Source organism: Anopheles coustani, chromosome 3 (genome assembly GCF_943734705.1).
Source record: "Anopheles coustani chromosome 3, idAnoCousDA_361_x.2, whole genome shotgun sequence".
Classification (NCBI taxonomy): Eukaryota; Metazoa; Arthropoda; class Insecta; order Diptera; family Culicidae; genus Anopheles; species Anopheles coustani.
The window spans coordinates 42,724,841-42,751,278 of record NC_071288.1 but is presented as its reverse complement, the minus strand read 5'-3'; the positions used below and the strand labels follow the sequence as shown (position 1 = coordinate 42,751,278).

General features: G+C 46.3%; 2 protein-coding genes across 2 annotated transcripts; both read right to left on the bottom strand.

Moving 5' to 3' along the window:
- Positions 1-2: 2 nt before the first annotated feature.
- LOC131261405 (uncharacterized) lies at positions 3-17,250 on the bottom strand. Its single transcript, XM_058263437.1, has 9 exons — positions 17,159-17,250; positions 13,056-13,096; positions 12,859-12,977; positions 12,603-12,783; positions 12,212-12,515; positions 12,061-12,137; positions 11,768-11,980; positions 188-11,684; positions 3-87 (listed from the first exon to the last, which is right to left on the bottom strand). Exons 1-9 carry the CDS (start codon positions 17,248-17,250, stop codon positions 3-5), a joined length of 12,609 nt encoding a protein of 4,202 aa, XP_058119420.1.
- Positions 17,251-19,075: 1,825 nt separating this feature from the next.
- LOC131271579 (uncharacterized) lies at positions 19,076-25,292 on the bottom strand. The gene is made up of 10 exons (XM_058273061.1): positions 25,217-25,292; positions 24,173-24,251; positions 23,740-23,840; positions 21,637-21,871; positions 21,336-21,528; positions 21,045-21,259; positions 20,789-20,953; positions 20,354-20,706; positions 19,595-20,295; positions 19,076-19,517 (listed from the first exon to the last, which is right to left on the bottom strand). Exons 2-10 carry the CDS (start codon positions 24,235-24,237, stop codon positions 19,362-19,364), a joined length of 2,184 nt encoding a protein of 727 aa, XP_058129044.1. The 5' UTR covers positions 24,238-24,251; positions 25,217-25,292; the 3' UTR covers positions 19,076-19,361.
- Between the last annotated feature and the right edge of the window lie 1,146 nt (positions 25,293-26,438).

Here is a 26,438-nt window from a genome sequence, read left to right as displayed (position 1 = left end):
CTTCAGCGACTCCAAAGCGCCTCGTTGCAGCTTCGAGTTCTTTTCTCTAGTGTCCTTCTCCAACTGAATGCATTCTCGAATATCGTGCTGCACATGGGTCACTGTATCAACCAACTTGAAATGAGCTGTGCTCTCTTGGGCCTTTTCTACAGTGTGTGTTGTTTGAGCCTTCTCTAAGGATGCACACATTTCTAGCAGACAATCTTCCACAACGACCGTCGGCTGCACATGAGCTGCCTGGAGATCGATGTTCTTCAGTGTCTCGGTGACCTTTGCGATCGAAGAAGCGATGGCATTCACAAACTCAATGCTCTCGAGCTGCATAGGTTGTCCAATGAGCTCGTTGATAGTGGTTTCCAAGGCAACCAAAGGCTTCGAAACCTCTTTCACCACAATGTCCGACTTCACAAGCTGCTGGACTTCGGACAAGGATTGCTTCAGCGACTCCAAAGCGCCTTGTTGCAGCTTCGAGTTCTTTTCTCTAGTGTCCTTCTCCAACTGAATGCATTCTCGAATATCGTGCTGCACATGGGTCACTGTATCAACCAACTTGCTATGAGCTGTGCTCTCTTGAGCCTTCTCTACAGTGTGTGTTGTTTGAGCCTTCTCTAAGGATGCACACATTTCTAGCAGACAATCCTCCAGAACGACCGTCGGCTGCACATGAGCTGCCTGGAGATCGATGTTCTTCAGTGTCTCGGTGACCTTTGCGATCGGAGAAGCGATGGCATTCACAAACTCAATGCTCTCGAGCTGCATAGGTTGTCCAATGAGCTCGTTGATAGTGGTTTCCAAGGCAACCAAAGGCTTCGAAACCTCTTTCACCACAATGTCCGACTTCACAAACTGCTGGACTTCGGACAAGGATTGCTTCAGCGACTCCAAAGCGCCTTGTTGCAGCTTCGAGTTCTTTTCTCTAGTGTCCTTCTCCAACTGAATGCATTCTCGAATATCGTGCTGCACATGGGTCACTGTATCAATCAACTTGCTATGAGCTGTGCTCTCTTGGGCCTTTTCTACAGTGTGTGTTGTTTGAGCCTTCTCTAAGGATGCACACATTTCTAGCAGACAATCCTCCAGAACGACCGACGGCTGCACATGAGCTGCCTGGAGATCGATGTTCTTCAGTGTCTCGGTGACCTTTGCGATCGGAGAAGCGATGGCATTCACAAACTCAATGCTCTCGAGCTGCATAGGTTGTCCAATGAGCTCGTTGATAGTGGTTTCCAAGGCAACCAAAGGCTTCGAAACCTCTTTCACCACAATGTCCGACTTCACAAGCTGCTGGACTTCGGACAAGGATTGCTTCAGCGACTCCAAAGCGCCTTGTTGCAGCTTCGAGTTCTTTTCTCTAGTGTCCTTCTCTAAATGAATGCATTCTCGAATATCGTGCTGCACATGGGTCACTGTATCAACCAACTTGCTATGAGCTGTGCTCTCTTGGGCCTTTTCTACAGTGTATGTTGTTTGAGCCTTCTCTAAGGATGCACACATTTCTAGCAGACAATCCTCCAGAACGACCGTCGGCTGCACATGAGCTGCCTGGAGATCGATGTTCTTCAGTGTCTCGGTGACCTTTGCGATCGGAGAAGCGATGGCATTCACAAACTCAATGCTCTCGAGCTGCATAGGTTGTCCAATGAGCTCGTTGATAGTGGTTTCCAAGGCAACCAAAGGCTTCGAAACCTCTTTCACCACAATGTCCGACTTCACAAGCTGCTGGACTTCGGACAAGGATTGCTTCAGCGACTCCAAAGCGCCTTGTTGCAGCTTCGAGTTCTTTTCTCTAGTGTCCTTCTCCAACTGAATGCATTCTCGAATATCGTGCTGCACATGGGTCACTGTATCAACCAACTTGCTATGAGCTGTGCTCTCTTGGGCCTTTTCTACAGTGTGTGTTGTTTGAGCCTTCTCTAAGGATGCACACATTTCTAGCAGACAATCTTCCACAACGACCGTGGGCTGCACATGAGCTGCCTGGAGATCGATGTTCTTCAGTGTCTCGGTGACCTTTGCGATCGGAGAAGCGATGGCATTCACAAACTCAATGCTCTCGAGCTGCATAGGTTGTCCAATGAGCTCGTTGATAGTGGTTTCCAAGGCAACCAAAGGCTTCGAAACCTCTTTCACCACAATGTCCGACTTCACAAGCTGCTGGACTTCGGACAAGGATTGCTTCAGCGACTCCAAAGCGCCTTGTTGCAGCTTCGAGTTCTTTTCTCTAGTGTCCTTCTCCAACTGAATGCATTCTCGAATATCGTGCTGCACATGGGTCACTGTATCAACCAACTTGCTATGAGCTGTGCTCTCTTGGGCCTTTTCTACAGTGTATGTTGTTTGAGCCTTCTCTAAGGATGCACACATTTCTAGCAGACAATCCTCCAGAACGACCGTCGGCTGCACATGAGCTGCCTGGAGATCGATTTTCTTCAGTGTCTCGGTGACCTTTGCGATCGGAGAAGCGAAGGCATTCACAAACTCAATGCTCTCGAGCTGCATAGGTTGTCCAATGAGCTCGTTGATAGTGGTTTCCAAGGCAACCAAAGGCTTCGAAACCTCTTTCAGCACAATGTCCGACTTCACAAGCTGCTGGACTTCAAACAAGGATTGCTTCAGCGACTCCAAAGCGCCTTGTTGCAGCTTCGAGTTCTTTTCTCTAGTGTCCTTCTCCAACTGAATGCATTCTCGAATATCGTGCTGCACATGGGTCACTGTATCAACCAACTTGCTATGAGCTGTGCTCTCTTGGGGCTTTTCTACAGTGTATGTTGTTTGAGCCTTCTCTAAGGATGCACACATTTCTAGCAGACAATCCTCCAGAACGACCGTCGGCTGCACATGAGCTGCCTGGAGATCGATTTTCTTCAGTGTCTCGGTGACCTTTGCGATCGGAGAAGCGATGGCATTCACAAACTCAATGCTCTCGAGCTGCATAGGTTGTCCAATGAGCTCGTTGATAGTGGTTTCCAAGGCAACCAAAGGCTTCGAAACCTCTTTCACCACAATGTCCGACTTCACAAGCTGCTGGACTTCGGACAAGGATTGCTTCAGCGACTCCAAAGCGCCTTGTTGCAGCTTCGAGTTCTTTTCTCTAGTGTCCTTCTCCAACTGAATGCATTCTCGAATATCGTGCTGCACATGGGTCACTGTATCAACCAACTTGCTATGAGCTGTGCTCTCTTGGGCCTTTTCTACAGTGTATGTTGTTTGAGCCTTCTCTAAGGATGCACACATTTCTAGCAGACAATCCTCCAGAACGACCGTCGGCTGCACATGAGCTGCCTGGAGATCGATGTTCTTCAGTGTCTCGGTGACCTTTGCGATCGGAGAAGCGATGGCATTCACAAACTCAATGCTCTCGAGCTGCATAGGTTGTCCAATGAGCTCGTTGATAGTGGTTTCCAAGGCAACCAAAGGCTTCGAAACCTCTTTCACCACAATGTCCGACTTCACAAGCTGCTGGACTTCGGACAAGGATTGCTTCAGCGACTCCAAAGCGCCTTGTTGCAGCTTCGAGTTCTTTTCTCTAGTGTCCTTCTCCAACTGAATGCATTCTCGAATATCGTGCTGCACATGGGTCACTGTATCAACCAACTTGCTATGAGCTGTGCTCTCTTGGGCCTTTTCTACAGTGTGTGTTGTTTGAGCCTTCTCTAAGGATGCACACATTTCTAGCAGACAATCTTCCACAACGACCGTGGGCTGCACATGAGCTGCCTGGAGATCGATGTTCTTCAGTGTCTCGGTGACCTTTGCGATCGGAGAAGCGATGGCATTCACAAACTCAATGCTCTCGAGCTGCATAGGTTGTCCAATGAGCTCGTTGATAGTGGTTTCCAAGGCAACCAAAGGCTTCGAAACCTCTTTCACCACAATGTCCGACTTCACAAGCTGCTGGACTTCGGACAAGGATTGCTTCAGCGACTCCAAAGCGCCTTGTTGCAGCTTCGAGTTCTTTTCTCTAGTGTCCTTCTCCAACTGAATGCATTCTCGAATATCGTGCTGCACATGGGTCACTGTATCAACCAACTTGCTATGAGCTGTGCTCTCTTGGGCCTTTTCTACAGTGTATGTTGTTTGAGCCTTCTCTAAGGATGCACACATTTCTAGCAGACAATCCTCCAGAACGACCGTCGGCTGCACATGAGCTGCCTGGAGATCGATTTTCTTCAGTGTCTCGGTGACCTTTGCGATCGGAGAAGCGATGGCATTCACAAACTCAATGCTCTCGAGCTGCATAGGTTGTCCAATGAGCTCGTTGATAGTGGTTTCCAAGGCAACCAAAGGCTTCGAAACCTCTTTCAGCACAATGTCCGACTTCACAAGCTGCTGGACTTCAAACAAGGATTGCTTCAGCGACTCCAAAGCGCCTTGTTGCAGCTTCGAGTTCTTTTCTCTAGTGTCCTTCTCCAACTGAATGCATTCTCGAATATCGTGCTGCACATGGGTCACTGTATCAACCAACTTGCTATGAGCTGTGCTCTCTTGGGCCTTTTCTACAGTGTATGTTGTTTGAGCCTTCTCTAAGGATGCACACATTTCTAGCAGACAATCCTCCAGAACGACCGTCGGCTGCACATGAGCTGCCTGGAGATCGATGTTCTTCAGTGTCTCGGTGACCTTTGCGATCGGAGAAGCGATGGCATTCACAAACTCAATGCTCTCGAGCTGCATAGGTTGTCCAATGAGCTCGTTGATAGTGGTTTCCAAGGCAACCAAAGGCTTCGAAACCTCTTTCACCACAATGTCCGACTTCACAAGCTGCTGGACTTCGGACAAGGATTGCTTCAGCGACTCCAAAGCGCCTTGTTGCAGCTTCGAGTTCTTTTCTCTAGTGTCCTTCTCCAACTGAATGCATTCTCGAATATCGTGCTGCACATGGGTCACTGTATCAACCAACTTGCTATGAGCTGTGCTCTCTTGGGCCTTTTCTACAGTGTGTGTTGTTTGAGCCTTCTCTAAGGATGCACACATTTCTAGCAGACAATCTTCCACAACGACCGTGGGCTGCACATGAGCTGCCTGGAGATCGATGTTCTTCAGTGTCTCGGTGACCTTTGCGATCGGAGAAGCGATGGCATTCACAAACTCAATGCTCTCGAGCTGCATAGGTTGTCCAATGAGCTCGTTGATAGTGGTTTCCAAGGCAACCAAAGGCTTCGAAACCTCTTTCACCACAATGTCCGACTTCACAAGCTGCTGGACTTCGGACAAGGATTGCTTCAGCGACTCCAAAGCGCCTTGTTGCAGCTTCGAGTTCTTTTCTCTAGTGTCCTTCTCCAACTGAATGCATTCTCGAATATCGTGCTGCACATGGGTCACTGTATCAACCAACTTGCTATGAGCTGTGCTCTCTTGGGCCTTTTCTACAGTGTATGTTGTTTGAGCCTTCTCTAAGGATGCACACATTTCTAGCAGACAATCCTCCAGAACGACCGTCGGCTGCACATGAGCTGCCTGGAGATCGATTTTCTTCAGTGTCTCGGTGACCTTTGCGATCGGAGAAGCGATGGCATTCACAAACTCAATGCTCTCGAGCTGCATAGGTTGTCCAATGAGCTCGTTGATAGTGGTTTCCAAGGCAACCAAAGGCTTCGAAACCTCTTTCAGCACAATGTCCGACTTCACAAGCTGCTGGACTTCAAACAAGGATTGCTTCAGCGACTCCAAAGCGCCTTGTTGCAGCTTCGAGTTCTTTTCTCTAGTGTCCTTCTCCAACTGAATGCATTCTCGAATATCGTGCTGCACATGGGTCACTGTATCAACCAACTTGCTATGAGCTGTGCTCTCTTGGGCCTTTTCTACAGTGTATGTTGTTTGAGCCTTCTCTAAGGATGCACACATTTCTAGCAGACAATCCTCCAGAACGACCGTCGGCTGCACATGAGCTGCCTGGAGATCGATGTTCTTCAGTGTCTCGGTGACCTTTGCGATCGGAGAAGCGATGGCATTCACAAACTCAATGCTCTCGAGCTGCATAGGTTGTCCAATGAGCTCGTTGATAGTGGTTTCCAAGGCAACCAAAGGCTTCGAAACCTCTTTCACCACAATGTCCGACTTCACAAGCTGCTGGACTTCGGACAAGGATTGCTTCAGCGACTCCAAAGCGCCTTGTTGCAGCTTCGAGTTCTTTTCTCTAGTGTCCTTCTCCAACTGAATGCATTCTCGAATATCGTGCTGCACATGGGTCACCGTATCAACCAACTTGCTATGAGCTGTGCTCTCTTGGGCCTTTTCTACAGTGTGTGTTGTTTGAGCCTTCTCTAAGGATGCACACATTTCTAGCAGACAATCTTCCACAACGACCGTGGGCTGCACATGAGCTGCCTGGAGATCGATGTTCTTCAGTGTCTCGGTGACCTTTGCGATCGGAGAAGCGATGGCATTCACAAACTCAATGCTCTCGAGCTGCATAGGTTGTCCAATGAGCTCGTTGATAGTGGTTTCCAAGGCAACCAAAGGCTTCGAAACCTCTTTCACCACAATGTCCGACTTCACAAGCTGCTGGACTTCGGACAAGGATTGCTTCAGCGACTCCAAAGCGCCTTGTTGCAGCTTCGAGTTCTTTTCTCTAGTGTCCTTCTCCAACTGAATGCATTCTCGAATATCGTGCTGCACATGGGTCACTGTATCAACCAACTTGCTATGAGCTGTGCTCTCTTGGGCCTTTTCTACAGTGTATGTTGTTTGAGCCTTCTCTAAGGATGCACACATTTCTAGCAGACAATCCTCCAGAACGACCGTCGGCTGCACATGAGCTGCCTGGAGATCGATTTTCTTCAGTGTCTCGGTGACCTTTGCGATCGGAGAAGCGATGGCATTCACAAACTCAATGCTCTCGAGCTGCATAGGTTGTCCAATGAGCTCGTTGATAGTGGTTTCCAAGGCAACCAAAGGCTTCGAAACCTCTTTCACCACAATGTCCGACTTCACAAGCTGCTGGACTTCGGACAAGGATTGCTTCAGCGACTCCAAAGCGCCTTGTTGCAGCTTCGAGTTCTTTTCTCTAGTGTCCTTCTCCAACTGAATGCATTCTCGAATATCGTGCTGCACATGGGTCACTGTATCAACCAACTTGAAATGAGCTGTGCTCTCTTGGGCCTTTTCTACAGTGTGTGTTGTTTGAGCCTTCTCTAAGGATGCACACATTTCTAGCAGACAATCCTCCAGAACGACCGTCGGCTGCATATGAGCTGCCTGGAGATCGATGTTCTTCAGTGTCTCGGTGACCTTTGCGATCGGAGAAGCGATGGCATTCACAAACTCAATGCTCTCGAGCTGCATAGGTTGTCCAATGAGCTCGTTGATAGTGGTTTCCAAGGCTACCAAAGGCTTCGAAACCTCTTTCACCACAATGTCCGACTTCACAAGCTGCTGGACTTCGAACAAGGATTGCTTCAGCGACTCCAAAGCGCCTTGTTGCAGCTTCGAGTTCTTTTCTCTAGTGTCCTTCTCCAACTGAATGCATTCTCGAATATCGTGCTGTACATGGGTCACTGTATCAACCAACTTGCTATGAGCTGTGCTCTCTTGGGCCTTTTCTACAGTGTGTGTTGTTTGAGCCTTCTCTAAGGATGCACACATTTCTAGCAGACAATCTTCCACAACGACCGTCGGCTGCACATGAGCTGCCTGGAGATCGATGTTCTTCAGTGTCTCGGTGACCTTTGCGATCGGAGAAGCGATGGCATTCACAAACTCAATGCTCTCGAGCTGCATAGGTTGTCCAATGAGCTCGTTGATAGTGGTTTCCAAGGCAACCAAAGGCTTCGAAACCTCTTTCACCACAATGTCCGACTTCACAAGCTGCTGGACTTCGGACAAGGATTGCTTCAGCGACTCCAAAGCGCCTTGTTGCAGCTTCGAGTTCTTTTCTCTAGTGTCCTTCTCCAACTGAATGCATTCTCGAATATCGTGCTGCACATGGGTCACTGTATCAACCAACTTGAAATGAGCTGTGCTCTCTTGGGCCTTTTCTACAGTGTGTGTTGTTTGAGCCTTCTCTAAGGATGCACACATTTCTAGCAGACAATCCTCCAGAACGACCGACGGCTGCACATGAGCTGCCTGGAGATCGATGTTCTTCAGTGTCTCGGTGGCCTTCGCGATCGGAGAAGCGATGGCATTCACAAATTCAATACTCTCGAGTTGCGTAGGCTGTCCGACAAGCGTTTCTACTATATCTTCAAGTTCAGTTAGAGGCTTTTGATACACTGATGCTGATTTTGTTTCGCCTATAAAATCTTTTAGATCTGCTATGCTTGCCTTGATCGACTGACATTGGCTGTGCAGTTTAGTGTTTTCTTCATACGTTACAAACACTTTCTCAGGAGTGGCAACCTTCACTATTTCAGTTAACGATTCTGCAAAGGTTTCACTAGACCGAGCCATTTCGTTGGTATTATATAAAGCATATGATTCTGCTGCAGCCTGCAAGCATGTGTATTGGTTAAGTATCTTGTCTGCATCTATCGTGGAAGTCATTGTTTGATCATCCATTATATCACACGTAGTACGCATGCTGATCGCAAACCTTAGCAATGAATCGAACACAACCTCGTTTTCGGCGGATTGTGACTGCTCGTGTGATTTCAAGGCAGCAGTTGCACACTCGCTTAGGCTGTCTAGAGATTCCGTAAGGATTTCACACTTCTGACGTTCGCCGAAAATTTCGATTGCATACTTTTCTGTAGCCTCCCGTATTCTTTTACAATCGGTGTGAATAGAAAATAGAGCCATTTCATAAATAGCCTTACGCCGCTCCACAACTGTGGTAAGAGATGTTTCTGTTTCTATCAAGAAAAATACCATCTTTCTAGCATGGTGCAAGATATCTTGACGAATTTTTTCATACTTGCTATTCGAGCGCATGTAGCTGAAGTGCTGGAGATTGTCGTGCACGTTCAGGAAAGCCGTCGCCATAAACGACAGCATATCCTGTTCCGTTTTCTCCTGTAGTGAAAGCTCAAGTTTCGTAAGATGATTCATCAAAAGCTGTATTAGTACAATTTCCATTCGAGCGCACTCTTCGTTATCGATAGAGTCCGCCGTATGAATGCAGAACAGGCGGTTGAGACATTCTTCCAATCGCTCGAAAACATCCGCACTGTCGCGGAAGTCCTTGCTAGCACGCTGAATCTCCTCTTTCAGATGTACGATGAGTTCGTAGAACTCTTCGATCTGCTGTTCCAGCGCCTGGTTACTGTTGTACTCGCTTTCCGGTACATGGCGCAGTTCGTTTGTCAACTTCGACAGAGCTGTCTTCATTTCCTCCAGCGGCACAAACATGTCATTGAGACAACTGATAACCTCCGCGTAAGATTCATTAGCCTCGACCATCTCTACTAAACTGTTCAACTCGACAACAGCTGGCTTCATTTCACTGCCTACAATTTTTTGCTGTCTCTGTTCGCTACATTGTACCATCAATACCTCGGTCTTGTTCTTCAGCTCAAGCAAAACCTCCGTCAATCCAAATCTAGCGATTTCCGAGCGCACGTTACAATTTTCCGATTGTGAAACGATCGTCAGAATGGTAGCTAATGATTTCTCAAACTCTAGCACCGTGATTTGCAGGTTCTTCACTTGCAGCAAACCGAGCGGTTCCTCAGATTTAAGGATGAAATCGATGTCCTCGAAAATTGAGCGATTAGTCACGATGCTAGTCACATCCTGCATGGCAGCAACCGAGTCTGCCTGCTGGAGAATACGCTGAGACTGAATGCTTTCCTGCGCCGACTCGATGCTTGTTTGAATCTCCAGGATCGCCATGTAGATCTTCTGTTGGGTGACAAAATCCGCCTCTAGCTGCTGGCCGGCTAGGATACGTAGATCTGTCAGGCAGTTCAGTATCTGCTTGCCACACCCCTCAACGATACACACGCTAGTTCGGTAAACGAACGTCCGACTATAGCCACCGATTTGTACGCACTTCTCCACGACGCTCAGTCCACGTGCTAACAGTTCCAGCGGATCGAGCAGACTCTCCAGCGTTGACGTATTTGCTAGGTTCTTGTGCAGCTGCTGTACTGGGTAGAGTATATCGGCAAGAATTTTATCGCTTCGCTCCATGAAGCTCGCCGTAATCGCCAAATCCGACTGATTCCGTACCTCCTCACGAATAGAGGCAAGATGGAAGATGACCGTTTCTACCAGCGAAAGCAATCGCTGACGCGTATCGTCACCTGTCGCGACGTCGACTGTCTTAGCTGGGCTCGTCAGAACCGGAAGACTGTCCCGGCTGAGAATGCTCATCATCACGTCACGCTCCAGGTCGGAGTGCTCCGATGAGGTCATACTGCGGAACTCATCCTGATCGTTACTGCTATGTCGTTGCGTGCGAACCTTCGACGAGGCAATTCCACTTTCGAAGGTGAACGTGTTCTCATCGTGCATCTCGTCAATGTCGAAGTCCGTGCGGCGATCATCTTCGAACAGGTTGGCATCCTCCACCACCGGTACGTCGATGACAAGCGCCTCCATCACCAACTGGCCCGAGGTGGACGTTTCCTTCACGAAACGCAACGACGGCATGTTGGTGACGTTCTCGTTTTCGTTAATATTCTGGTGCAATTGATCAGCGAACATCTGCACAATCTGCAGCGCTTCATCGTTCGTCAACTCAGGTGTTTCGTAGAGCGACACCGACACCTCCTTACCGTCGAAAGTAAACGATATCTCGCCCCGACCGTTGCTTGCTGCACTTTCGTACGAGGCGGCCGTGTCGAATATTTGCGAAGTGCGCTCCTCGTGGATTGTTGACAGGGATGCATCTTTTACGAGTGCTGCAGCACCTTCCGGTGGCAGAGGTCCCTCGTCTGCGATACCATCGTATCCGTGCAACGAAGCTGTACTGCTCACCGATCCCATGCAGTTCACCGCCTCACACGTGTACGTTCCGAGGCAGCACTTACCATCCTGGCCAGTAATGATGCGGTGAATATCGCCCGGTTTCAGCTCCGTGCCATCCTTGTACCACTTCAGCACCGGTTGCGGTACACCGATTACCTTGCATTCCAGGTTGACCGTACCATCGCGTAGCATGACCGCTTTAAGGTTTTCGAGGAACTTCGGCTTACGGTAGTGCTTCGGTATGATCAGCTTCACGAAGCAGGACGTGCCCGCCTGACCGAACTCATTCGTCGCCACACACTTCCACTCACCCTGATCGTCCAGCTGCGCCGTTACAACATCAATGGAGTACGTGTAGGTGGATTCATCGGAAGAAATTTTGTAATTATCCGTCCCGTCCACAACCAGATCATCCTTGTACCAGTTCACCGTGGGCCGAGAAACCGAGCTGATCACGACCGATAGACGGAACGACTCGGCAATGTTTACATCGCGGCTGATGAGGCCCGTCTTGAAGATCGGTGCCTGGTTTACCTGCAGCAGGTTCATCCATTCCTCTTCGTTTAGCTGCGCCTTGATGTCATTCACCGAGAGGAAAGTAGTGCTAGATGCTTCACCAAGGCTATTTCTTGCCACGCAGCAGTACGATCCGAGCGAATTCACTCCCGTCAGATGGTACACATCACCCGGCTTCAACTCCCGCCCGTCCTTGTACCAGCGAAGGATTGGTGTGGGATAACCGATTACCTTGCACTCGAATGACACTAGTCCTTCCTCGGTCAGCACAGCTTTCAGACCTTCCATGAACCGGGGAGCTCGATAGTTTCTGGGTACTGAAAATGTAGCGGTTCAAAGACAAGAAAAATGTATTGCAAGTTCTTTTTCCAATGTGCAGTACGATTCAAACTACACTTACCATCCAATTCGACCACATTGGTTGTTATACCTATCAGACCGTCTTTGCAAGTAATAACACACTTCCATTCGCCGGCATCGCACAGCTCCGCGGCATTAATGTCGACAATGAAGCACCCAAGTCCATCTTCGAACATGGAATACTTTTCGTTTGCCTCGATAAGCCCACTCTGGTTGTACCAGCGAACGCTCACCGGATCGGCAGAGAGATTAACTGGAATGGACAGCAAGAAGAAACACAGTTGGTTAATAACTGACAAATGCACAAATGGGTGTTGTCCATTGATAACATACTTTTGCACCGCAGCTCAAGTCGATCACCAATCTTGCCCTTGATTCTTTCGAGTTCTTCGATAAATACCGGCGATATTCTGAGGAAGTAAACGTTTCACACATTAGAGGCCACAGTAAATACAGTTTTGCATTCTTTGCCAAGTTGACGTACTTATCAATCGTTTTGTCTTTTATGGTCGTCTCCTGCGTCTCCTGCACGCGCACCTTTGAGCTGGAGCTGTTGGTACCGACACAGTTCTTCGCCACACAGGTGTACACACCCAACGATCCCAGATCGCCTCCGTTGATGGTAAGCCCGAACATGTCACCCGCCTTGATTTCATTTCCATCCTTGAACCAGCTCAACTCCGGCGTGGGATAACCGATCACTTTGCACTCGAGCGAGATCGTACCCTGGCTCGTCAGTATGGCTCGCAGTTCGTCAACAAACTCCGGAGCTTTGTAGGTTTCTGGGACTGGGTGGGTTAAATCAAAACAAATTACATGCATCAATGCCAAGGGTCGTTTCTTTGGGTGGCAACAAATTCACCATTTTTATTTACCTCGCACTGTGAGCTGCCCACTGCAGACGCATTTGCCGAACGAGTTCTCGCCCTGGCAGGACCATTTTGCGTTGTCCTCGGGCAGAACGGTGGCGATTTCGAGTGAATGTAGCTGGCCCAGGCTGGAGCAAACGTAACGGTCCGTTTCGGGTAGAAGAAGATCGTCTTTGAACCATGAGACCTAGGGGAAGATGGTAAATCGTGCTTTATTAGAATGTTCTAAAATACTCAGAAAAACAAACCGCTATTCCCTTACCTTGGCATCCTTGGTGTTCGAAATGTGTACTGATAGTTTCGCTTTCGTGCCTACCAGCACCGTGTAATCGTTAAGTTTCCTCAGAAAGAATGGTGCTCCAATGTGTGGGGTTTCGTCCACTGCAACAAGAAAAGTGATAGAATGAAATGTAATTTTTGACGCTAGAAAATGCGCTCTCAATCTGAATCGTGGTTTACCTTGGAATGTTTCCTCTCGCATCATTTCCGTGTACACAGGACTGCAAAGAAAAGAAATGAAAGTTTCACTCTAAATGCTACTTCTTCAAAACATCTATTGCAGTTGATTGCTATTATTTCATCAATGCTTATACTATAAAAATAGCTTTATTATCTTATTTGGAGTCTTAAAAAATGCAAAAGCTAAAAAGAACAACTACTGTGTAGAATTTCCATAAAGAATTCGTAATTACCCTTATTGAAGTCACTAAAGTGTAGCAAGAGTAGTGCCATTTATACCTGAACAATTTATTCGAATTTTGAAGAGAAATTAAAAACTTTAGCCACACTATTCGTATATGATTGGTGCATCTATTTTGTTATCTAAATTGGGGCTAATACCAGTTGAAATTTAAAATTTAAAACAAACAAAATTGTTTCAGGTTAACAAGACTAACACAAGCTTGTTTCAGACAAGATTGAAAGAAACATAGTATATTATAGATAAAAACCCAAGGAAGCTAAACAACAACTTTTTTGTATGCTGTCACGTAACGACTGTGTAAATAAAATATCTAGTAATAAAATTGATGTTTAAAAGATTAAGGAGTAACAAAATGAAAGACAAATAGATTCAAAGGAAAATCATCAATGCAGCGTTTTCCAATTTATATTAATCTGATAAAAATATGGTCCAAAGAAAAAGCAAACTAAAAATATTTACATAGAAACAACGCTGAAAGACAGTGCCCTTTATTTATTTACACACCCACTAAACACATGAAGAATAAGGGTCAAATTCGAGCTGTGCTTTACAGCTCGAATCCTCAAGGACAAATTCCACTCAGCACTCGGAGTAGAGGCAATGTTGTTCAATGTAGCGATTGACTCGGCCATTTCGAAACGCTGGTTTGGCATTGAGTGTAATTTATTATGTAATGATCAAAGCACAGTTCCCAATACTTGCTGTAGCTTCATTAGGTTAACATTTTGAGGTTAAAACCGTCAAAAAGAAAAATGCGGGAACACCATGTGGCAGGCGAGCATAGATAATCTAAAACCACAGCAAATACCAGGCGTCTTTTAATTAGAACACTGTTCCAATCTGTCACCGTGTCACACCACCCGCATGCCGATCGTTGCAGAGTAATGAAGCGAAAAAGACTGTTTTTAGGGAAGACTGTTTAACGATAGGAGGTAGCGGTGTTGGGGCTAGCCGAGACGTGACCAATGATGATCTGTTTAAAGACGCACTATGGCCCGTTGGAGGATCCCAGCCATGTGTGATCGCCCGTCATCGGATCGTCGGTGTGATCTCACGCTGGTGGTGGGAGTAGGTCGAACGCGCCGGAAGCATCGTCCAACGCCGAAGGCGACCCGACGCGACACAGATGTTATGTCGCCGGCCATTCCATCTTCGAGGCCTATCCGCGCCCGTTATCCATGGGGGGGCTAACGCGTGCGCGATAATGCTATATTTATAATCGGTCGCCGATGACGCGTTGACCGCCACCATCGGTGAACTTGATCTGAGAGGACAGGATTTTCGAAAAAAAACAACGCACCCACGACGATCCTGGTGGTGGACGCGACCGCGAAACAGAGCGAGCACGCCAAATAATGCGCGTCCTCACAGTTCGGACGCCCATTAAGCAATCGTCAACTCAAGCCAGTGGTCGGCAACCGCAGTAAAAAAAAGGTCCAATAATTTAAAAACAAAAACAAGTATTTACAATCGAGTAGTAATCTAACTCTGCAGAATCTTATCAAGTTAAACAAAATATTCAACCGGAAAGGAGTTGAAAAGAGGTATACAAAGTATTTATTATTATTAGGCTTTTTTTCACTTGGTATACATCAATAAATCACACTCATAAAATTTATAATTAAATTAAATTTGATAAGTTTCAGGACTGCCATGTCAAGATTTTTGTACCATGAAAAGGAGGAGGAGGAGTTGAAAAGAGGTATACAAAGTATTTATTATTATTAGGCTTTTTTTCACTTGGTGTACATCAATAAATCACACTCATAAAATTTATAATTAAATTAAATTTGATAAGTTTCAGGACTGCCATGTCAAGATTTTTGTACCATGAAAAAAATATTTAATTTTTTTTGAGCTGGTCGGACGTATTTAAAATCTTTGTCCAAGCTAACTTTTAAAAATTTACTTACATATCTGGCAGTACAACCGCTAAGCAGTCTCGGCCTGACGTTGCTCCATCCGAAACCACTCACGGTTGTTCGTCACACTGGTCCAATTCCGTATCTCGGCTTTACTTGCGCCTCCATTTACGCTGGCAGATCAATTTGGTTACACCATCGGTTCCTCGGGACAACATAAAAGTACTTTCGGTGCCATTTTTATGACATCGCCAGCTTCCAACTCATAGAGCTCGTCACTATATCGGCTCTTCCATTGTCCATTGTGTATTTGTGAAGACATACGGCATCAAAAATCCTTCTAAGCATCTTCCTCTCGAACCGGGCCAAGAGAATTCTACAAAGTTAGGCAAGGTTCATGCCTTGAAGGTGTATGCGAGCACTGGGATTATAAATTCAACGCAGCTTCAACTATCTTGACAGGAAATCGTTTGTGGAAAAGTTTTCGCAAGCTATATGGCCTAGCCCGTGCCCAGCACGTTGCCACAGTCTGGGAAGCTTTTGTAGATGTTTTAGGCTGCTGCTACGCTTGCTCTGCACACCACTACATGCCTAGTGTATGGCTTCTAGTGCAGTGAGGTCCATGTTTAGCTTGCCTAGTACATCATCAAGTTGTTTCAAGGGTTCGGTTCTATACACTTTGCGTACGTTCCATGAGCCCTTTTTAATCGTTATCCGGGGTCGTTGCAGGGGTATGTTTCCGTTGAATTCGTATCGTTTGTTGCTTGTATGCCTTTCGCTAGTCAGAATTACTGGGACCGGGTGACTAGCCCTACAGCCCAGGGGCAGATTTGGTTGCGCCTGGTTGCACCCTCCCAGGCGTTCAAGCAGCCCGGTAACCCGGACTGCCGTTCCTCATTCTACCTTAGCCATGTAGCTCCATCACCCCAAGCGTTTGGGATTGGACCCGTTTACGCAATTTCGGATATACGGGGCTACATGTGGACAGTCCATTTGGGAGGGACATACTAGAGTAGGAGTTTGTTGAATGAATAGGAGAAAAAATTAGAATAAAAATTGAGCAGAAACTATTTCCCTACTATGTAGTCGCTAACCATTTAACACAAATTTCCCTATCACGTAAATGGGTATCCCTGGCCAAACTTGTTATTTTTTATTATATAAAGAAGGAACTTGTAAATTACTCAGATCAGTATCAAGAGTTTTGTACTGGCGACCACTGACCAAGAGATCGGCCACGCACTACGCAGGACTAGGTACCCAGAGAACATGATCTATTAGATGAGAGCTATGCATATAATTCTGGTACCATTTACAACATTGTTTCGTCAGGTGCCTCCATCGTTCAAAATGTACATAATTCACTATGAATCAAGATAGCACGCATGGTAGGTAACCTTTATTGCTCAAGTGGTGAGAAAACGGTTGGTTAAATGCTGGTCACCAGTACCAGGAGCGAACTCATGAAGCCGTTGCATCGGAATGCTACGTGACCGGCAGCTGCATCGCGAGCTCGGGAATGGAACTTAAAATATAACAAAAATTTTCGCACTGGGCGAGGATTATGCTTTCCGCAAATAAGCAAGCATTACGTATGACTTTTTGCCGCGATGCACTAGGACTCTCAACGATGGCCCTCGATAGGTTTATGCAATAAAGATTCAAAAATATGTGTTTTCTTCACCGTTCCTGCTGCTTTCTTCGCTGGCATCAGTGAAGGTCACGCTGTTTATATTGTGGCCACAATCGATTGCAACAGGATTGCCGTACCGTTCGAGTCATTCACAAAGCCGAACGACAGGAAGGGAACCGCTTGGTGTGTCTATTTTTGTTCGTTTGCGATGATACCACCTCCGCGACATTGCAGGTCACCAACGGAATGTAGAGTAGAAGGCATCAAACAAAGTTCGAGTGCGATCGTGACAAAGTCCCCTGGCGGGATCGCTTTTTCGGGGAATGGCCAGCGGCAGAAAAGGGCTAATTACCGTTGCACATACCTTTTCCGTAGACGGGGTCCAATCGATATCTCGGTTCCATTTCCTTTGTACACCTGGGCACCAGCTTCTCCCTTGCAGCAGTTACTTCCCATCTCGACGAGAGAGCACTCGATTACGGTCAAGTTTTAGGTGCTACCTGCGATGTCCTCCTCCCTTTCAACTACTTCCAGGTGCAGGCGGAAGTGTGATGGAAATTTTCACGTCGTACGCACACACGCACACACAGGTATACAAATTACGTGTTCCGATCCGGGTAACACTGAGCTGCGGAGCTCCACTTGAATCTGGATAGCCACTATATTTTCTCTACAGCCAACGAATATCGTGGCGATATTGGTAAGATTCGATCACTTCTCAATCACTTCGGACCTGCTCAAGAAACACATTTGCGCATTATGTTTCGGTAATAACTGCACACACTCTTCACACCACCAGGAGATAAATGGTTTCTTCGATCGGCGACTTCTTATTACGAAATCGGTCGAACCATACGAGCAGGCAACTTGACGCAGCTTGCTTTGCTTTGCTTGAGGGAGAATTTTTCCTGTTTTTTTTTCTGTTGTTGTTGTGGATTTTCTGGAAATGGGCAGCACTGGGAAAACGGCGCACCCGAACTGCACCAACCTTGCTTTTCTACTTCCTTAAACTACGTAACTTAACACTTCGTTCGTGGCTTATTGTCTATCAGCTACATTTTTCAGCAAACACTTCGTTCCACAGGGCTCCGGTTCGTTGGAGGATTTCCCGTTTTCTGCCAGGGACGGCGCGGTTTTTGGGCAGCTTTTCTCGCCCGCTCTGCTAGTGGCTGGCTTCGCTAGGGGCGAAGGAATATCTGGTCGTAATATTGCGGACGGTACGCGGCGCTTAACTAGAACGAACGAGCGCGCAGTGTCTGGTCCGTCGCGGCCGTCACTTTGGCCTAGGCGAGGCGACGTTTTCATGAACCTTTTCCCTAGCGAACTATTTTTAGACGGCTCTAGACCAGATCCGACAATAACGTACACTTTAAAAATAGTGCCTAGATGGGAGTAGGCATAGAACGCCAGAACGGTACACGCATGCATGCCACCGATCGATCCACACAGCGGCCAATCGAGTCGCTTTTCTTACGCAGGAAAAGCCAAGATAGAATGTATGGCGCTTAGTGGAGCTAGCATAGAAAATGTTACAAATACAACGTATCTCAATTCTAGCTTTTTGACAATGATAACCATTATTGCCTCCGAATATATTTTTTTTATTTTATACTAAGTCTCCTCATTACATAACTTTCTTAAATCATCAGATCTTGTCGTAATTTCCAAATTTATGAACTCTACGTGGTTAACTAAATTTCCTCTTCTTTAAATCATGTTGCTCTTTACCAAATTACAATTTATAAAATGTTTTATTCATTTTTTTCATGCACGCACAAAAGACAGGTGGTTTTCCAACGACTTGTACGACGTGTCCTCGCTTATTTACCCTGAGGGCAGTCAAATAAAACGCCTGCTTTGTGATGTCACCGATCCGTCCTCGAAGGGACCGATCGTCACCGTAACATGCCGCCGTAAACGGAGAGCATAAATGCAGTAGAAATACATACATGTTCAACCGCAGCATGCACCCATGCTTGGGTTATTCTTGGCGCAGCACGTGAGCCGCGGTGACATCTCCGCCGCGCCCTGACCAGCCTCAATGGGTCGATTGAGTGTTCCCACGCGTTCGACCTGGCCCTTCAGAGTACGCGTCGGTCCGTGGTCTTGTCGTACGGAGAAGGACACTAGGTGACAAAACCTTTTTTTCAAAATAGAAAAGCAGCACGCGTGACCTTTCATACCTGTCACGTTAAGCTGGCGCACCATGCCCTGGCCCACGCGCTCTATTGGTGTTTGTGTGTGTTTATGAGGGAGTGCATAATAAACAGCAACATTACAATCGTCGAGTTCCTTAAACTTTATTATTTTGAAGCCATTCATTTTAAAAAAACATAGGTTTTCTTTCCAACACTGGATGTTTGTAAAGCAAAATCGCGTGATTGAGTGTGTTGAGTGAGTACAGGTAAATATTAAATTATGTTATTTTTACTGTTCCATAGTTTGTTTTATCATTAGTGCTGAAGATTTTTGTGTTTTGTTGTGTTTGTTAAAAAAAAAGGTATTAAACGAAGAGAAGTGGTAAAATAAACGCTAAATCACAATGCTCCGGGTACGGGTTGATGTTTCTAGGATGAGTATCTTACAGTACAATTGTTTAACCGATTGATAACGCTCTCGAACGTTTCCTCCAAGCCGTCGTACACTGGAATGTGGTGCCGTTTGGCTAGATCAATCAAATAGGCCCGCCCACGGTTGTAATCCTTAATGGCGGAAGAAGATAGCTGTAGGAAGAGAGAAGTGAAAGGGTTTTAAAACGTATGCCACATGGGTCAGCGCCCCCCAAACAAACCAGGCTTACTGTTGGTTGGTGCCCGTGTAGTGAAGATTCGTTCGAGGAAAGCATTTGCACGCACAGCACAACGTCATAACCTAGACCAATGTAGTGTGCGGCCATTGTCATGGGTGCTAAAGATCTCGTTTCATTCGTAATCGCAAAGATGATGATACGGCAAGCATCGAGCATGGCAGCATCGTAGCGCAGGGTACGCTGCGGGTCGAACTTTTGGCCCCCGTCGTCGATCGACGGTGGACGGCAGCAGAACCCTTCATGCAGCGCAGACACGTAGTAGGTAAGTTTGTGCTCCCTCAGCATCGGAAACGCCAACCGTTGACGCCAGCTCGTCTTCATCCAGCAGCTGCCCCCGAGGTAGACATCCCGCGCTTCGATGCGCCCAAACGATAGATCCCCATCATCGAAAAGGTCGCCATCGAAAGTAAATGCACGTGGTGGAACCGTGCCCATTCCGGGGGACGGTAACGGCACATTCGTCGTATCGGCTGACTGTTCACTGCTGGACAAACGTTGACAGACCGGACGGTCTGCCGTGTTGCTGCAGCCGAATGGATCCGGGGCCATGGAAGCATCGCGCTTTCCATTCTCAGTTACGGTCATCGGTTCCTCTTGGTTGTACGAGCGCAGCACATACCGACGGGAACTCGACTCGTGCTGAAGGATACCCTGTGGGATGGGCGAGTGCTCGGAATTCGTTTGATTCCATGCTGCCGAAGGTCGATTCATTAGAAATAGAATTTAAAAAATCGACCCCTCGCAACTCACCTTGCAAATCGGTAAGATACACTGGGGGTTGCTGCAAGTTGGTGCCCTTGATTGGGGACAGACAGTTTTGCTCGTAAAAGTCCAGCATCAGTATCGACACGCACGCGTCTACGATACAAAATTCGTCGAAGCTGATAAGTACCTCGTCCGCGTTACCTCGGCGGATGAGCTCCGTCTGGAAGGTTCGACCCGCGATCTCCTCGTAGCAGAGCAGAATGTTTTGAATGTCGTCCTCCGTGACCACATTCTTCGGGTAGCCCAAACTGTACAGAGCTCTCTTGCACTGCGCGATATCGATAGCCTCCGCGTTCGTTACGTCGGCCACAGTGCGCTGGTACGTACGATACAGAGAGCTACAAACAGGAAGGACACATTTTATCAATAGATCTTCACAAACAAACATCGGCCTACGGCAGTGATGACAGCGCTACATACAGTAACCGCGACGCCAAATTGTTGGGAGGCTGCAGGCTACAGCTGCCGTGCTGCAGTTTCGTTATCTGCTCCAACGCCGTTGAAATGTTGTCCAGCACCGGCAATCCACGACGCTGGACTAGTTGCCTCAGTATTAGCTGATTACTCATGAGATCCATATACTCGCTGCAATGCATGCAAAAGTAAAACAATGCATTAACACACATTTACCGAGATTGTTGCGAGCAGTTCGGTTCGAATTGCACTGAACACATACTCTTCCGAGAGGGTTTCATTGAGAATTTTCTGTCTAATGGAGTACGGCAGTAGTACAAGCAGTAAAAATTTCGAGTTCTGCCCTGCAATGTGCGCCACCTCGATCGCTCCGGCGGCGGATCGGGTCTGGGAGTCGAGCACAAAAAATAGTACCTTTGCCTTCTCCTTGGCACGGTGTTCGAGATCGATCAGATCGGGCGTCCAGTGCGATACTTGCTGTGGGACAAGTGGGTGTGTAAAAGTTGAAGTTAATTAAAATTGACAAGCGACGCACACGGCCCTTATTCCTTACCGGATTGTAGAAGGTTATGCCTAGTCGTTGCAACGTCGGCACGGCGACATCCGCCCGCCAGGTGGTCGGATTGCATGAGCCACCGAGGAACACTTCCGGACCCTTCTTCTCCGTATCAACTTCCGCCGTCTGTGTGTCTGCCGACGCTTTCGCCTCGTTTAGTGCCCGGATGGCGTAAAACGACGACTGGCGGCTGCGTTTGGTGAAGAAAACAGAAGTACGAAACACAACGTTAGTTGAAATCAATCCACCCTGCGTCCCACCGGAGGACATCCGACGTGCGAAAAAGGAGGCCAACTACCCAAAACATTTCGTACAGGATGCTATCGCAGTAAATTCACCGAATGTTAACCGTTCCACCGGGTGCCGTTTGTGATCGTTCGATTGCACATTGTTGCCCGCGGGATGATGCTGCGATTGTGGACAATACTGTGACGTTGGCGATAGTTCTGTTTCCGGCTGCGGCACGATGGTGGACGGTGAACACTTTGCCCCGTTGGACCGTATAACATTGAGGGTGAACAAAATGTCGCGAACTGCAAATAGGGAGTAAAAATATCGTCAATAATAAAAATAATAACAATAAATATAACTCACGTACTACATGGCTAGAAAAATGCTAGAAAAATTGATGCTCTATAATTTGGGAGATTACGCTAATGCGAAAAGAATGTCGAATACAACTGACAGAGCCAGCGACACCAACCGCAATACAGCTGATTGAATGGGTACGTATCCGTACGACTCGGAAGACCGGTGCGCCAACGGACATAAATAGAAGATGATCGCGGGCGGTATGGGGACAGATTGCAATGGGATAAAGATTATTATTATACCAATCTTTGTGGATACAGTTCCTGTCCTCGGTTACAGTACCAAAGAGCGTTAAAGGGGTCAAGAAAAGTTGAATAAGTGACATGGTTCACTGTAATTAACACTTACAAGCACAAGAATTTACACTACTTTGAAGAAAAGAAAAAACTGCAATCTTTGGGGTTATAACCCCCACATTAAAACTATTGAAAAAAATAAGCTCAAAATATTGAAGAGAAATGCCGGGATCTTGGGCAAGTGACGGATGAAGGGTTTTTACTTTTACGAATGTCTCGAAACACAAACTACGCTTTTCTTAGAATTTAAAAATGCATCCGCAAATTTTTTTTAAATTTGTCTGAATTTGGTTGTCGGTTGGGATTCGAACCCACGCCGTCAAGGATGCGCCTTTACCGTCGTGGGCCGGTTTTTTAACCGGCAGACCCGTTCGGCTGTCTCGGACCCCATCTTTTGAAAGAATATTTTTCCAAAACACCAGGACTATACTCGAATATTTTAAAGCAGGGGTCGGCAAAGTCCGGCAAGAGGGCCAAATTCGAGCCGCTAGCAGATTTTATACGGCCTTTAAGAAAATTTTAACATAACATATGTAAAAAAAGGTTATTTTTGTCGGATTTGTTCAGCATAATATACTTGTTTGTCAAAAATTTGCATTAAAACTGTTGAACTGTTTGCGTTAAACTCTTATTTTCACTATTAATCGTTCTGAAATCCCAATCTCATGAATCCAGTTCTGTATCCAGCGACAAAATAACATGGTTATTTTACTTCCACAATAGCTACTTTCAAGGAACATAATATTCGACCCCATTACAAAGTAAAATGTAACTCACAGTTTTCAAAACTTCTCTAAGCTAGCTATTTTAATTACTGACAGTACGCCAGTAAAGCCTCGATATGATAAAATAATTTGAGTAGAGGGTTTAATTTCAACTATAACCAAATTAATTAACTTACATACAACGAACCAAAATTGATGTTTTGGAAAAGTACAAAAATCAACGAAAATGAGACCATATGGCTAATATAGTGAAAAGTTATGATTTTATATATTTTATCTTGTATGTAACATTACTAATTAGACAATTGATCCTCTATTTCAAAAGGGTTTAATATTACTTTATGAACATTATACCATCGGTTTAGGTAACAGGCCCGCGCATTCGGGTTCGTTTTATTCAAGAAACATATGCCGAACCCTGCTTTAGAGAGGTAAATGATCAAACATTTTTAAAAACATGCGATAATCATTCATGAAGATTTTTATTCTCAAATATGCTGAAAATGTGTATTAAAAGTTACAATTAAATTTTAAAAAGGCATGGCTATTATGATCTGTTCTTCCGAAAACAACTCTTGTATACTCCAGTTGGCATCGTAAGGGTTATTGATGCATATCGATAAGAGCTTTCGGTTTCTGTTGTTGAATATTAAATTCTATACAAATTAGATAACAGAAATATTTTCATTAAGCAAACTAACTAAACAATGCTGTACTTCTGAAGGTTAAATGGAAACGGAAATACAAAAAATGTTTCGTATCAACGTGTTTCGTTCGTTATCAACTAACCTTGTTGCTGCGTGAAGGGCTGCTGCAAATCGGCGAGGTAATCTTCAATTCCCGTTTTTTCACATGATTCCATCCGTGATTTCCAGCATCTGTAAGTGTCCCTGGAGAAGAACAATTTTTTTCTTACAAATTTTCAAAAAAAAATTGAAGGGTGAAAATTAGTGCCTTCTACGAGCTTATTTGTTATATTTACAAGTGATGTGTGATTACAAGTTGGTCAAATTGATAGGCCATGAGATAAGCCGTTTGCGAGATAAATGAGAGCTCTTATCTAGAGGCTAACCACTGGAATCTACTGTACTCTTATCTACAGCGGCTGACCGCAACTGGTTGAACGTTGTAAATCAAGCACATGGTAGACCTGGAGGAGGCGCCATGCTCACACAAACAACAAACAAACAAACAAACAAACAAGTGACAAACGTTGGTTTACCTCATAAACGTGTAGTATCCATCCTGGTAGTTTGTTTTGATATCCAACGTGCTGGGGCGCATCATGACCGCGGGGATAGCTGCTAGAGGGGGGGAAAGGATAGAGGGAAACAGACGAAAATATGCTGATGAAGACAGAGCGAACGCGATTGGACACGGGGAAATCAATAAATCATCGCCCGTTCGTCGCCGATCATCCGGCTGCCGAATCACTTAGCCGTTGTTGACCACAGCTTAAAATCCCTTCTCTTCCTGCTACTACTGCCATCGTGGCCGCCGCCCGGAAGTGATTCACTGGAGGTCGTGTAAATAACGCCGCCGATGACCGTGGGCGACCGCGAGGCAACGTGTAGGTGTGGTAACCAGTCCCGGGAGAGCCACAGTCCATGGTGAAAAGGTAGCATAAATATTCGACCACTTTCCGCTTGGAGTTGACTGCTTCCTCATCGAAGATGACGACACTCGTCAACGGTGGATTGATGTTTTTTTTTTTGCTTATTTCAAAAAATGTTCCTTGGTCAAGCCATACCGTGCTGCTTTTGCGCGGGAAACAACTGACTCATGTGGGGCACGTATAGTGTGGCGCAATGTTCGCTCATCGACGGGTCTCGAGCTCATTATTCGCGCGGCGTGCAATCGTTCGTACACGGCATGGAACAATCTCCTCACGATTGATGACCGACGCGACTTCGTCAGCGCAAAGCAGTCGTCATCGTTTAACATTAGATCATTCCGATTATCTGACACTATCGTCGACGGCTGCCGTTAGCGTTATGCGTATTATCTTCGTTTTTCGTTTTTGCGCGCCACTTTCGAAAATCAACATTGCAGCTGCTGGGGAAACGGTCATGTCGACAACATATGTTGCTGGTAATTTACATTTTCCATCTCCAAACGCTGGACACCTTTGGTGCGTTCGTCGACCCGGACGCGTCGTGGAGGGGAGCACACTTTGGGAGCCAGCATGTAGCATATGGCGATATGAAAAGACTCCTGGGGGTACTGCGAGGGGTCAATTTCATGCTAACCGTTTATCCACTCTAACCTTGTCCGGGCAGCGTAAGGTTAACGGCAAAACAGCCAACCGCCGAGGCGTAAAAATCGATACCGTCCACCGCACTGGTCCGTTACGGGCTTAGTTGGATACGGAGCATCGACCGAAACCCTTTTACTGCGCTACAATGGCGGTTCAAGGATGGACGCACACGTGAATTATTATAGAAAGCTGTTCAGCACAGCATTAAACTTTTAGCCCGCGCGTTGGGTCAGATTGTGGGCAAACACTGGCACAGCATATGGACAACTAGACAAAAATCAATCACCTCCGAATCGACCGACAGCACAAGCACACAGCAAACTTCTTCTGCCTAGGAACATCGGTTCCCCGCTTCTGGTGCTGCTCGCATGTCTTCAGAACCGTACACAGTCCCTATGCTAGGATGGTTGAATGAAGCTATCCAACCAGTCTACAAGCCAGCCGCGGTTGATGTCGAAACAGTTGTATTTTTAGAACTGACGTCATACCCCACCAGATAAGCTAACGTTAAACCACACACACTGTTCGAATCACACGGAGTTTTGCATCCGACCTAGCCCAGTCCCGCAGGATACCTATATTCACCGAAATTTTTCCTCCCAAAAGCATTATTCATTAACAATTAACCAAAAACACTTACGACACTTGAGCAGCGTTTGCAAATCAACAGACAAAACAAACCTTCCACACCAACAAACAGTGCTTGACGTGCTGCAAAGGTTGACAGCTCGAAGAGGCCCACAATGTCAAAAACGGCGTTTTCACCGCAGTGCGCAGGGGTTCACATAAGTTGCACGCCACAGCTTTTGTGATTTGCTGGATTATTCTTAGTTGTCCTGTTTTGGAAGAGTATGAAAATAGGTTGGTTTTAATCATACAGATCTTTTAATTATTTGCGATTGAATAAGAACGTCGGCGGGAGCTATTTGTGAATGTATTGTGCCGAAACATTTGACCATTTCTCCACGACTTTTAGGCCAAAAACGATTGTTTTAAAGAATGCGTTTTGCTTTTATTCAGTAATCAATAATATTTTATCGATTCTTTCATCAAAGCTATGCAATTGACGGGCAAAATGTTAGTTTTATTCAATATTGCGAAAACAAACAGACAACCAAAAATATTCAAACAAGGTTGTTGTCAGTGACATGGAAGAACTGAACTCGCCAGTGTAAATATGATAGCCAGCTGAAATCCCTCCGTCTTGAAATGCCTCACGCACCCTATTTTC

Bases quoted from the DNA above. Each gene is read 5' to 3' on its own strand.
- LOC131261405 (XM_058263437.1), bottom strand. From the start codon at position 17,250: ATGGGAAGTAACTGCTGCAAGGGAGAAGCTGGTGCCCAGGTGTACAAA. The intron at 12,516-12,602 runs GTAAATAAAAAT...TAACCCACCCAG, and splicing joins TGGGCAGCTCACAGTGCGAG to TCCCAGAAACCTACAAAGCT. The intron at 11,685-11,767 runs GTAAGTGTAGTT...CTACATTTTCAG, and splicing joins CAATGTGGTCGAATTGGATG to TACCCAGAAACTATCGAGCT.
- LOC131271579 (XM_058273061.1), bottom strand. From the start codon at position 24,237: ATGATGCGCCCCAGCACGTTGGATATCAAAACAAACTACCAGGATGGA. The intron at 23,841-24,172 runs GTAAACCAACGT...GTTCTTCTCCAG, and splicing joins GGATACTACACGTTTATGAG to GGACACTTACAGATGCTGGA. The intron at 20,296-20,353 runs GTGAGTTGCGAG...GACCTTCGGCAG, and splicing joins GTATCTTACCGATTTGCAAG to CATGGAATCAAACGAATTCC.